Source organism: Echiichthys vipera (assembly GCF_963691815.1).
Source record: "Echiichthys vipera genome assembly, chromosome: 4".
Taxonomy (NCBI): Eukaryota; Metazoa; Chordata; class Actinopteri; order Perciformes; family Trachinidae; genus Echiichthys; species Echiichthys vipera.
The window spans coordinates 3,862,059-3,876,533 of NC_139829.1; the positions used below are offsets into that span (position 1 = coordinate 3,862,059).

The 14,475-nt window shown below is 40.9% G+C and overlaps 1 protein-coding gene across 1 annotated transcript in view; it reads left to right on the forward strand.

The window, feature by feature from the left end:
* Positions 1-10,802, forward strand: part of npr3 (natriuretic peptide receptor 3) — a 53,895-nt gene extending 43,093 nt beyond the window's left edge. The window contains exons 5-8 of the mRNA XM_083913219.1: positions 7,118-7,212; positions 7,320-7,437; positions 7,537-7,621; positions 10,676-10,802. Coding sequence (XP_083769345.1) covers positions 7,118-7,212; positions 7,320-7,437; positions 7,537-7,621; positions 10,676-10,787 — 410 coding nt within the window. The 3' untranslated portion in view covers positions 10,788-10,802. The remainder of the gene's footprint in view (positions 1-7,117; positions 7,213-7,319; positions 7,438-7,536; positions 7,622-10,675) is intronic.
* The last annotated feature ends 3,673 nt before the right edge of the window (positions 10,803-14,475 follow it).

Below are 14,475 nucleotides of genomic sequence, written 5' to 3' on the forward strand. Positions count from 1 at the left end.
ACCAATGGCTTGGGGTTACTCCTTTAAAGGAGTTCAACGCCTTGCCCTCTACCTCCTCCATGTACAGATTTGCCACAATCGGGGACACTGGTGAACCCATGGCACAGCCGTGTTTCTGTCTGTAAAAAATGCCATTAAACTGGAAATATGTGGTATTCAGGCACAAATCCAGAAGTTGGCAAATGTGGTCTGGTTTGAGATTTGTTCGGTTTTGTAAGGAAATGTCCTGTGTGAGCCGCTCTCTTACCGTGGCCAAGGCCTCCATGGTTGGAATACAGGTGAACAAGGAAGTCACATCGTAGGACACCATGGTTTCATCTGGATCCATTTTTAGGTGGATCCGCTCACACGGATCAATATCTACTTTTCGACTCTCACCACCCTTTGGAACACAAGCTTGGCGTTATCAGAACACTGCAGCACAGAGCTGATAACGTACCCACTAGCTCACAGGCTCAAGGGGAAGAACGCAAGCACCTGAGAGGCGCCCTCACAACTTGTGGCTACCCCAGCTGGACCTTTGTTAAAACGGCAGCTGCCTCCAGAAAGAAAACCAAAGTGGTTGGGAAAGAAAAAGATAACAGGAGAAACAACATAGTCATCCCATATGTGGCTGGGGTATCGGAGAAACTCAGGAGGATTTTCAACAAACACTGCATCCCTGTGTATTTCAAACCCAGTAACACACTCAGACAGAGACTAGTACATCCGAAGGACAGAACACCACACCACCACAAAAACAACCTGGTTTATGCTGTCCAATGCAACGAGGAATGCAAAGATCTTTACATTGGAGAAACAAAACAACCACTGCATAAACGCATGGCCCAACACAGGAGAGCTAACTCCTCAGGCCTGGACTCGGCTGTCCACTTACACCTCAAGGAGAAAGCCCACTCCTTTGATGACAGCAATGTCCAAATCTTGGACAGAGAGGACAGATGGTTTGAAAGAGGAGTAAAAGAAGCCATCTATGTTAAAGTGGAGAAACCATCGCTAAACAGAGGAGGGGGTCTGAGACACCACTTATCTCCAATTTACAATGCCGCCCTTTCGTCCCTTCCCAGGAGATTCAACAATCTAACCTCAAAGGACAACTGTTCACACATGGCCCGGGTGACCCCAACGACTGTCGTTCAGACTCAATAGAGCACTAACGACGTCGAAACCAACTGCCCACCACCGACTGTCACTCTAACGACGGGCGTGGGCACTTGGAGCACAAAGGGTTTCAGTGACATCATCGGCCTTGTGAGAGGTTAAATACCTGGATCTCCACACCAGTTAGTTGGACCAGTCCCAGCCTGGTCAGATGCGTACATGAACTGATGAAGCCTCTTGGATGAGAGGTGAAACGTCTTCCTAGACAAACAACCAGTCCAGTTGTTTTTGACTGAAATTGCTTTGAGGATAACGATGACCTGGACGAATGAGAACATTCACAGGCTTAAGTGGAGCATGTTTAAGAGGATTTGAAGATTTTCTCCATTGAGTTGCATTGTGGGAAAAAACTTGATATTTTAAAAAGCACAAGAGGACAGTATAAGTCACTGCCATCATGTCCTTAAAAAACTGAATATTTTGGTATTTGAATGGTTTTTGTAGCTTAAAATTTTGTAGCTTAAAATTGACTGAAGTAGTAGCTTTTCAAAAAATGCCCGGATGCATTAAGGCATTCCCACTATAATGTAATAGACTGAGCTATCATAGAATGTGCACTCCAGCAAAGTGTGATCCGATGGTTTAAATAAAGCTGTATAGACCTTTTTAATGGAATTCCATTGCTAGGGAACAGCCTTGGTCTTGGTTAACTTCCTGTCAGCTGATGTCATTCACATTTACTGCAACAGGAATCAAACATGGACACATTAAGAATGTTTATGTTTACAACTTTAAAAAGGTCTGTATCTGACTGCTGGGGCACAGATGTTTTGCAAGCTCATGTGCACATCACCGTTAGCACCCTATGGATTCACAAGCCAGGTACGACTATCAATACAAGACAATCATTTGAGGGGTTTATTGTTACTTACAGCTTCTGAGTCATTGACATTGTCCTTTATAGATGGAAAAGAACCATCTTTTAGCATTAGCTTTGTCAAAAATCCAACTACATTTTGGGCTTTGTTGATAAAAGAGTCCTTGAAGTGGCGTGAACAAATACAGACTTGGCTGTTGTTGGCCTGCTTTCTTCTTTAGCAAAATAAATTTTCCCTCACAACCAAAAAAGCACTGTCTTGACAATATACTGAAAAACTGGATTGCTAACAAACTGGTGGGTGTTGAGAGGTTAAACAGACTGGAAGTTTAGTCCTACTTTGAGTAATGGGAAAATGGATAGTGTGGCGTCGCTGTACTCCGTGGGCTTGGCCGGCATACTGTGCAGGTGTCAACCCAGAACGGCTTCGAGTCAACTATAGTTGAGAGTAGAAAAAACTTTTAGAAACAGAGCGTTCAGGAAAGTCGTAAGTTTTTTGCACACAGGGATTACTTGTACATATGTTTACCTCATTACTTGAGGTTTTGGCCATGTTTAATATGAACTCACCACATTTAAAACAGTGTATGTATGACAGAAACTAAGGGAAAAGCATAATAAGCACCCTTTAACCCAAAATAACAGATTGCAGATCAAAAATATTTTGTTTCATGGTGATTTACATGACATGCCCAGATAGTTGTGAACTGCTCTGTTGGGTTACTGAGTAGAGAAGATGACTATCAAGTGCCCTGGCATTTATGGGCTTGATCAAGGGCTGATCCCCAGCTGGGTGGCAAAGATGCAATTCAGGAACTTGGAGTTGATGAAATATGTTAATAGAGTGTGTTATTGTTCAGAGGGTTGACCATGGAGTAAAGGACAGGAAGGCATTTCTGGATCGATGGTGTGGCTCTCCAGCACTGTCCTTTTACTGGGCAGGATGATATAAACTGTTCGGTCAGGCCATCTCTTGAAGGCAGCCCTGTCGCTCCACTTTGAAAACTAAGTCTGGCCAAGCTGCATGGGCCACTAGGGTCATAAGAGCCAGAGCTAGAGGAGTTGAGGAAGTAAAAAATGGCTGTCGTGACTCATTTTGGAGTTTAGTGGATACATTTTGCTCTCTATCTCTGACACTTGAAAAGACAGCCATCGAACGGTGATGTTGATGCTGATGGCCCCTCGACCGCCAGCTCATTTTAACAACATCAGTCACAGTTCTTATCTCAATGGAGTAGTCAGCAACTCTTCTCCTTCTTGCCTCCCTTCTGGGAGAGGAATGGTCGAACACATTCTTCATATCTGTGGAGAATAATTTCACAAGATTGTCTCTCCCATTCTGTGGTGGCCCAATCTTTTGCTCTCCCGGTAAGTCGAGAGGTAGTCTGGGGTGTGGTCGCCAGGGACAGAAGAAGTGTCATGCTGCGGTTGGAGCCTTTAGACTGTTTAGGGATCAGGTTACAATGGAGAAACTTGGAGTGGAGATTTTCCACTCTCTTTCACCCCACAGTGACAGATACAGATTGCAGAAGGCACTGTATCCTAAACATTCTGGTTCTTTCACACCCTCACACAATATTGGTTGGACCTTTTTGCCTTATATCCAAACATGCCTGAAGTTCAATTTTCAGCTTGTAAGAATCAACATTGCTTTGTATCTGCATCGCATGTACCTACAGCCTTACAACAGTCTTCTTTAAAGAAGTCCACCATGATAACTGTTCTGAAGTTAACAACAACATACTTCCTGAATGACTACCGCCCAGTGGCACTCACCTCTGTAGCGAGGAAGTGCTTTTAATGGCTGGGCAAGGATTACATCTCTTTACCCAGCACACTGGAGTGATCAACGTAAGACATCATGGCACACATCCTTCAAACCACCCTCTATCTCATGGAAAGGAAAGGGATCTATGCAAACCTGCTATTCAGTGTTTACCACCATACTTAAGTTCCCCTTAGGCTTGTCACAAAGCTTAAGAACCTGGGATTAAGCACCTCACCCCAGGTGGTGAGGGTGGGTGGACAGGTTGAATATCATTTACACATCCAATAGCCACTGCAACTCTGGAACATATTGTTGTTGTCAAGACCACCTAACCCAAGACCAAGTCATGATGACCATGACCAGAGTGTAGCAAGACTAGACAAGTCCAAGACTTTGAGGGTTTGAGACCAAGTCAAGACCAGAACAGACCAGTACGAGTCCCACACTGCATGACACACTGCCATCAGTGTGAATGTGAGTAGCGTGAAAGCATCTTGAGTAGTTAGAAGACTAGGAAGGTGCTATATAAGTGCAAGTCCATTTACCACTCACCACCAAAATCTTTACTAGAATCTTTAAATAAAATCCAGAGCCCTCTTTGTCTAAGGCCGAGTAAAATTGTGGCCGATTTCCAAGACAAGACAGAGACCTTCAAAAAGACCCATCTCAAGAATATACTATAATACTGATGGAGTGCTCAACTTCATCACATATTTATAACTTTTGCTTAAAATGTGTGACTCCCAGAGAATTTTGTCAAAATGACTTAACTTTAGTCATTAGTCGGTGGCTGATGGGTTAGAGCAGTCGCCCTATGTTAGGAGGCTAAAGGTACTTGAGGCAGCGGCCACGGGTTCGACTCTGACCCACAGCCCTTTGCTGCATCTCTCTCTCTCTCTCGACCCATTTCCTGTCTGTCCTATCTATAAAAGGCTTTCAACTCTAAAGTAACTTTTTATAGCTCAGGTAAGAAAACATTGATGAATTCTGTGTAAAACGTTTATATGCATGGTTTAAGCACAGATTTGTGTCCCACACTGTGGATAAAGCCCTCATTCACATATTTTCTCACCTGATTTTGTTTTTCTTCAAATTGATTGAGAACTGCCTCAGATAATGCGTACACACAAGTAATGAAGGCCTTGCTGTCTTAGAAAATGACCATTTAACTAAGCGCATAGTATATTAAAACAGCATTTATTAGAAATATTTAAACTGTTAAGTTACAGAGCTAATGCATTGGTCAAATGCATTAAATTACTATGAAATTGATGCCCTTTCATCCTCATCAATTATTGTGATAATTAAAATTAACTGGTTGTCCCAGCCCCAGTTTACAATGCAGTGTAAGTGTCCATATTGAAGTGGACATAGACTGTATTGCTGAAAGTGAGAGGTCAACTGCATGTTATCTCCACTCCGGCATCATCTGTTTTGTTTGCATTACTATTTTCTTTAAAATCTATAAAATGTAAACGTCTTTCTGATTGCATTGTGCTCATAGATTACAGAAAAACTGTTTAATTTGTTATGTTTCTTATAATTATGAAATAAATGGTAATGGTATTGCATATAAAATAAAAACCTTTTTGGCACATCCAAATATTTAGTGTGTTGAATTTTGGTTGCAATATGTCAGGAGTGTTAAAAAAAACAAGCAAACATCAGTTAAGCACTAAAAGTCAACGTACACAGGATACGGCTGCATCTTATTTAGATATCTGACCAGCAAGACGCACCTGCAATAAGTACTATTTCTACTTTGATTGTCGTGCATTTAGTAATAAATTCTGATTTATAGTGAAATATCTAAACATTTTAACCAGACTTTGAGACATGTTGTGCTGTAACGCAGTGCATGTTTGTGCACTGTTATTTAAAGTATTTGTTACAGCATTTTACTCTTAATACAAACTCAGTACTTCCTGTATCCATTCCAAATTGATAGCCCTGTAGCATTTCAGTTGACATAATCCCTTCATTTGATAACAATTCTTTTATTGTGAAATATTTGCAGGAACATGTTGTGGAAAATTCAGTGATTTGCACATATCCCATACCGTACTTCAAATGTAGCTATTGCCATCTTGTGGCACTTGGGAGTTAGTACAAAATACAGTTTGGCTGGGACATTATCACACATACACCCACAGTAACTGAAATAGGACAATAACACTTCAGATGAGTAATCCAGAACAACAAACTGTAGGAAACAGTTTAATCATATTGTTAAATTAAAGTGATATGAATGTATGCACATTATATGACAGGCACCTGGGCCCGTATTCACAAACATCTTAAGGCTAAAAGTAGGTACTAACTTGCTGAATTAGGAGTATGTCTAGGTCAAAGAGAATTTCAAGTGTTTCAGTCCTAAAAGCAGCTCCTAAATCTGTGAAAAGTTAGAATTCAAGAGGACTCCTCAGTCACAGAGAGCAAATCACAAACAACCCTAAAAGGGCTGCTGCCAACAATCTGCCTCATCATCACCTCAACTTTTTAAAAAACCTTTGATGATAGTGAGCTTTTAGAAATGTATCACTTTAATTATGAGGATATTATGATCCTAGTAGAGCTAGTCAAGGATGTAGTCACTTCACCAACGAACAGAAACAACCCAATAACATCAGAGATCAAGTTTATGACCATATTTTTTGTCTACCTTTGCAGTTATCCTGACTCTGAATTTTCCTTTGATAATGTTCTTCCTTTCATGCACACGTTGAACAAGAAGTAAAAGCTGTTGTTGTTGCACCTCTCACTATCATCATGGTTATTGTGGTCTGATCATTACGAGGCTTCTTCCATGGATACATGCTAATTGTTAATGAGCGACAGACATGGAAGAGGCTGACAGTTAGCTGCACATATACTGGACTAGTCAGTCGTCTATGTTACTCTTGATTGGCTGTTTCGGGTCTGTCAGTTAATTTTTGATATCATTACTGTAATAGGTATGTTTCCATATCCAAATAAAAACCAAATGACATGAAACAAAGAGTAATATAGACTGCTCACTAGTCCAGTATATGTGCAGCTTACTGTCAGCCTCTTTCATGTCTTTCAGCTTATTAACAATAAGAATCTGTGGAAGAAGCCTCGTAATGATCAGACAACAATGACTGTGATGATAGAGAGAGGTGCAACAACAACAGCTTTTACTTCTTGTTCAACTTTTGCATGAAAGGAAGAACATTATCAAAGGAAAATTCAGAGTCAGGATAACTGCAAAAGACAAAAAAGAAGCAGGAAAATAATGCCTGGAAATAATACAACATTCACACTATCATTAAAGGTTTCTAAAATATTAAGTCTTTACTATATTTTTTGGATATAAGTGATATACTCTCTGTTTTCATGGTGGTGGACAGGAATCGCTGGCCAGGTGTCTATGGACGTCAATGGTGACAGAGATGGAGATTTCTCTTTGATGGCTATGACAAATGTTGAAGCAGGAACCTATGAGGTAAAAAGCAAAATTCCAACATTGTGACATCTTCCCTAACAGGCAGAAGATGGCAAATGTGCTTGTGGGAATTCAAGTGGCTGATAATAATGTAAACTAACTTCCAGGTGGTGGCCAACTACTTTGGTGAAAATGGAACTTTTCAGATGCTGCCTTCCTTCAACTCTGACCATTTCACTCTGAGAGGAAGACATATAGCACAACCAGAGATCCCGGATAAATCATGTAGATGAACACTACTGCTCACTGACACTTGTGAAGCTTGACTTGGAATGTATGTTATCTAAAGTATGTATGATGGATTATATGTTTTTATCAATATAGGTGGACTAGGGGTATCAGCTTTGACTGGAGTCATAGTGGGAGCTGTTCTAGGAACTGCAATGCTTATTGCATTCTACTTTTTCAGGTAACAAGGTGATATTTATCTGCTTATGGGTATGAATATTGTTTCATTCAAATACTATGTCAGTGGGTTAAACATGGCCAACTGTCCTCCCACTCAAAGGCCTAGAGATCGCTTTATTTGGTTGCCTTGAAGTGTAAAACACAATGGCAAAAGAGCAGCAAACACAACAGCAATTCACAAAACACAACAGCATCAGGTAAGACTCAAAACGGAATAGGTAGGTTCAAAATATGTATTGGACAGTGATTCTTCATCGCTGATTGGATGCACTGTCTGGTGGTCTGCAAGAAACAGATCTACTTCTTCTTCTTTGAATTTCCAGCAGACTAGATGTCTTTGCAGCACATTGCTGCCTCTCAGTGATCAGGGTCATATTGCCGTTCAGAGTATACAAAAAATCGAAAAGGTTGTATTGCCTTATTTTTTTTCCCTTTGGTTTTTCGGCAGGTCTGGCCCTACTGTGCTGTGAGCGGGCATTTAGATACCACCAATATAATATTTAAACTCCAGATTTAAGTGTTTGGAGGCCGGTGCCAGATCTAATTTGTTAATTTTCGTCTCTGATACTAATACTTCTGAGGTGCATTTGTTACTGTAAGATAATAAGCATTGCTTTTTGCCTGAATAAAATTATGTTATTTTAATTGAAGTATTTTCATTTTAAATGATTATAATATGCATAATAATAAAAAGGCATATTTGTTTTTATCAATGGCAAATGTGGTTCAAGATTGAGTGTAATATGTTAGTGATTCAACAAAGGGTTAAAGGTACGTTGCATGCCCTCTAGTTATATTTATAGTACATTTATATTTGTAATATTATAACAACATCAGTAGTTAATCAGTTAAACACACTAAACAGATCTTTCCTATTTCGTAACTAGAAAATTAAGGCATAAAGTCACAGGGGATGGATCACTAGGACTACTATTCTCCTATGGGCACATACTAACGTCAGGCCACACCATCATAGAAGAGAAGATCATTGGTAGGAAGTGAAGGAAAACTGTGAGAAGCAGTGTAGGTACTTTAGGTTTAATTGGATCAATAGTGTGACTATCAAATGAAATATTTGATAAAGAAAATTAATAAAGAAAAATTACTAAAAATGAATAACTTTAATTTATTAAAACTTCACACGGAGAACCAATTAAATGTAGGGCCTTGACTCACGTTCAGATTATGAGATTGAGTATTCTCAATAAACTTATGGTTAATCAAGTAAATATTAGTTATCACCAATAATTATCAAAGATAATAATAAAAATTACTCTAGTTTAACCAGAGTTCCTCGGGGCACCAACTAAAATTAAAGTCTCATTAAATATATTAAACTACTAATTAAGGGTTGAACACCGATAAATGTAATAGTTTAATTAGTTGAAGGATTTAAGAAGTTCTTTTCTTAGTAGAAGCTGGCTCATTCATCTTTGTGTAATATTAAATTAACAGACATATGGTAAACACAAACATTTATTAACACATTAATAAATGCAACAAACAAAACAGAATAAACTAACTAAAGCTAACAGCAAATGTGTCTGTGTGTGTGTGTGTGTGTGTGTGTGTGTGTGTGTGTGTGTGTGCGTGTGTGTGTGTGTGTGTGTGTGTGTGTGTGTGTGTGTGTGTTTGTGTGTGTGTGTGTGTGTGTGTGTGTGTGTGTGTGTGTGTGTGTGTGTGTGTGTGTGTGTGTGTGTGTGTGTGTGTGTGTGTGGGTGTGTTTGTGTGTGTGAGAGACAAAGAGAAGAGGTGGGGGCTTGGAACCCTGCAGAGAAGGTGTGAACATTTAAGTTACACAAAGCACCAGCAGCTTGAAATCTCAGTTCTCAGTTCTTATGACAAAGTTACAATTCTATTTAGCCGTTCATAAAGTCCTATAACATGTAGTAATGCCCAGTTGGTGATTAGTTACCAGTCCATGAGATGGGAGATGTTTTGCGTTGCTTGATGCCAGTGGCTGGGTGAAGAAAGGAAGCTTCGTGGTAGAAAGGTTCTTGTCTTGGTGGTTGCTCTTAGGCAAAAGAGGAAACTGATCGCTCTTTCCTGTGCTCAGTTGAGGATAACCGGTTGGTGATCCTACGCCATAGGCCAGGTCCAGGGCCGAGGAGACAGTGGAAAGCTGGTCTCCTGGACCTGCAGGAGCGTGTCGAGTTGAGTGCGAGAGAAGAGTCTGAGAGAGATCCGGGGGAGAGGGATCTGGGAGAAAGGTCGGGAGGAAGAGGAAGTGCAGGTTGTGTGCTACACTTTATATAGGCCCTGGTGATGTCATCGTCAGAGGTAAAGTCAGCCAATGAACAGTTTGGGGGTCCCTTGGAGAATCACACCTGGGTGTGATTTGTGGGGGAGAAGGCATGGCAGGCCTTTGTTTCAGAGACAAAGGCAACCAGGCTTTGGGCCTAGTCTTAATCAAACTGAAAGTTTGAGTTAATCAAGAAATGAACAATCATCTTTGGGTGCCGGTTGCACCTACAGCAGTAATGTGCCAAAAAGGCATCCAATCTGCCGTTCATTCAAGTGCCCTCCTGGCACCCAAAACACGTGCTACAGTGCCATCATGGGGGCCAGAACGTATGCTAAAGTGCCCTCATGGAAGCCAAAACTTCTGCTAAAGTGCCTTCTAAGAGCCAAAATGCATGCTAAAGTGTCCTTATGGCACCCAAAACACGTGCTAAAGTGCCCTCATGAGGGCCAAAACGTGTCCTAAAGTGTCCTCATGAGAGCCAAAACCCGTGCTTAAGTGTCCTCATGGGAGCTAAAACGTGTGTTATAGTGCCCTCTTCAGTGGCGAGGACGCGCTATATGTGCCCTTTTTTTCCCGTTTTTCCCCTGCCCTTTGAAAAGTTTGTGCACACTACTGTAACTACCTATTTCCGTTTGAGTATCCCCACATGCCATTGAGTGTTGTAAATTGCTGTTGTGTTTTGCACTTCAAAACACAAACTCCCATTGGTTTTGATGAGTAAGGATTTATGAATAACTCAAAGGAATGATAATGAAAACTACAGAAAAAAACAAGAAGAATGTTCTTTTAATGAGATTTATTCCTTTGCAGAAAAAATTACAGGATTACCATTGAGCGTCGCACACATAGTGAAGAGTGTGACAGTGGGAAGCACCGTCAGTTAAGAGAGGACTCCATCAGATCCAACTTCTCAGCAGCATAATGAGCAGCAGAGGCAGTTCCTTCACAGAGATGTGACCAAAGACTTTGCAATGGTTGTCAGTGGAGCCATGCTGTTAAAAATTAGACATTTTATGTTGTATCCTTTCATGTTTTGACTTGTAACTCAGGACAGTTGTAACAGTCACAAAGCACCACTTACTTGGATTGTCCTCAATACAAAAGCTATATGTACTGGTGTATAGAAAGCTTTGGCTATAATAATCTTTTAGGAATTTTCAAAGAACTTCATTTTATTGTAATATTCTGTTGGTTGTTTAATATGACTGTGAATGATTCAGAACAGACAAACCATGTATCTAACACTACATTTGCATGCACTAGTGGGGTGGGCGAGGTCTACTTTTGCCTCATGTTAAAGGATGGTGAACAGTAATGAAATTATATAGCTGGAGTTAACTGACTAAAAAGGGATATAGGCTAGATCTATATCTATAGGCTATAAGCTACTGACATTAAGCTACTGATATTATATGGTTTTCACCTCACCACCACCTTGCTGAGATCCAGCAGCCTCCATACAAATCAAATTTGCTTTCCTAATTGAGCACATTGCTCTTGAAATGAGAAACGCTGGGTCACATATTATCTTTAGCACTCTTCTACACCTTTAGGCTCATTTCCTTCTTAGATTTGTCTATTTAATACACTTGAATTGCTACATGCATAACCAATTGTGGCACTACTTTCTGATAAGGCATACTTTACAAATTACACTTTATTAATGGCCGATAAAATATTCACTAATTCTTTATAGATCGGAAATAAGCCAGTCGTAAGAAACAGGTTGGGTTGGGTTGTGGTAGTTTTGGCCTAACAGTCAACAGTCCTCCCAATTAGTGAAAGAAAAACTGGGTTGGGTTCTATTTTCGTAGGGCTGGCCTTTGGATCTGTCTGTTTTTTAGCAAAAACTGACTACTTAGATCTTACCAGTACAGAATGCATATATATTGGTGCATTCATTAACCTCTGAAGTCAAAAGTCGATATTGTATGTCACACCGGAGTTGACCGCATTCATGTTACAAAACATTATATTTAATGGGTTAGCCAGGTTAGCCATTGTTCGCAATACCGCTCACTCATCTCACTCATCTTCAACTGCTTATCTGGGGTCGGGTCACGGGGGCAGCAGCTCTAGCAGGGGAACCCAAACTTCCCTTTCCACATTAATCAGCTCCAACTGGGGAATCCCGAGGCGCACAGGCCAGTGTGGAGATGTAATCTCTCCATCTGGTCCTGGGTCTTCCCCGAATCCTCCTCCCAACTGGACGTGCCTGGAACACCTCCCTACGGAGGCGCCCAGGGGGCATCCTTACCAGATTCCTGAACCATCTCAACCGGCTCCTTTCAACGCAAAGGAGCAGCGGCTCTACTCCGAGTTCCTCATGGATGGCTGAACTTCTCACCCTATCTCTAAGGGAGACTCCAGCCCCCCTCCTGAGAAAACCCATTTTGGCCGCTTGTACCCGCGACCTCGTTCTTTGGGTCATGACCCAGCTTTCATGACCATAGGTGAGGGTAGGAACGAAGATTGATCAGTAGATCGAGAGCTTTGCCTTCCGGCTCAGCTCTCTTTTTGTCACAACGGTGCGGTAGAGCGACTGCAACACCGACCCCACTGCTCCGATTCTCCGTCCCCTCTCTCGTGAACAAGATCCCGAGGTACTTGAACTCCTTCACTTGGGGTAAGGACTCATTCCCTACCCAGAGTAAGCAATCCACCGGTTTCCTGCTGAGAGCTGTCCTTTGGTTCTGTCAGTTTTGATCCTCTGACCTGTCTGAGCATCTAAGTGATGAAGTTTGTTGCCCTGGGACAACTTTTTTTTAGCAAAAACTGAGTTCTTACCGATACGGAATGCATATATATTGGTGCGTTCTTTAACCTTTAAAGTCGAAAGTTGATACTGACGTCACACCAGAGTTGACCGCGTTCATGTTGCAAAGTCGGAAAAAACATATTTAATGGGTTAGCCAGATTAACCATTGTTTGCAATACCAGCTGATAACAATGCATTATGATGTATTTTGTGCTAACAAACATTGTAGCAACATGCTCACAGATGAAAGATGGACAGTACTGTGTGTACGATTATTTCATGAGTATTCCTACAGCTCTACCTACTGTTGATGCTGGGCCCTGCCATATTGGATTGCGAGGTCGGGGTTTCTTCGATTGGGAACCAAGGAACGTGAAAAGAGCAGAAGTCACAGCCATATTGCGACATTCACAGTAAATTTGTGGTTTGCCAAGAGGCTCAATAGCTTGTGCACTATTATAGAACATGGGGATGATTTGTTTCACTGAGGCGTCGGCCGCTGGTGTTGGCTCAGAGTATATTGTATATGCAAAATAAAGATATGTATATCTGCCACCTAGCGTTCTCAGGACGTTCTGTCAGACTAAGTGCAATGTGCAACCAAAGAGCACCTGAGCAGAAACCATCCCTTAATTACTAGCACCATCTGCTACAACCCTCCAGCAGCGCAGCTCCGGTCCCATTGTGCATTTTCAACAGCCTTGCTGGGAACTTGGAAATTCCGACTTCAGGTTGTTCCAGTTGAAATTTTACCAATTGAGAATTTGAATATTCTGTCTTTTGAGCTCAAGTGCAAAGTCTATGGGGAATGGGAATGATTCGTCAAAAAGTGTCAAAAAGAACTGCTAAACTAACACAAATCACTGCACATTGAATACAATTCAAAACAATACATGAAGAATATATTCTATATAGCATACGGTCGGTCACAATGGTAGGTTGACCAAATAAACTAAAAGACGGTGTACGACGGTGTATTAAGGCCAAGTATTAAAAATAAACAGGGGAGGGGAGTTTCATTTCGAGAAAATGTATGTAATTACATTGGCAAATCTATGAGAAAATATAGTCACAGACTTGTGAGATTCAAAGTAGGAAAAATAGTTTTTTGATTAACACCTCCAGTGTTTTGTTTTACCCTCCCTGTTGAACTATATGGCTTCAGGATCAACACAGATGCATTGTGTAGGCTACTACAGCAGCAAACTCTGAAAAATACTGTGTTTGGAAGTTTAGAAACAATGAAGGACGCTACAAGGTGCAATGACATCATGTTTAATAAGCCACCTTTGGTAGAGACAGGTGCTGGTTTGTTTCAGCCCGCAGCTCCTTTATAGCACTTGGCCAAAAGATTTTTGGCAATCTAAGAACAACAGATAGAACAGATAGAGACATCTTTGATCTTAACTTGTTTCAATATTTCGCTATTTGCAAATTAGCGTACTGTGTGTGTAAAAGGATGAGAGGCTGCATTGTGGCACAATAAAACTTTACTATTATTTTTGATGCGCGATTAATGCTGATAGTGAAGTGAGCCGCCGCACACACCAGATGGCTTGGTTATAACTTGTTTGTGTTTAATGCTTACTTATGCCTGTTGAAAAGGGTGTATTAATAAGGGGATTGAATGCTTAGCAATGCATGGTTAGCAAGCATGCTCAGCAACAGTCCCTGGTGCAGTAAGTGAAATAATACCTTTGTGCGTAAAAAGCCAATACTTTATAAAGCTACGAGTCTTTTCAACAGGCATAAACATATAGAAAATTGATATGTTAATCTGCTCTGCCTACATGCAGTGTGTTCTGTGGCTCACTTCCCTATCAAAAATAATAGTGCCGTTAAAGTTTCATTG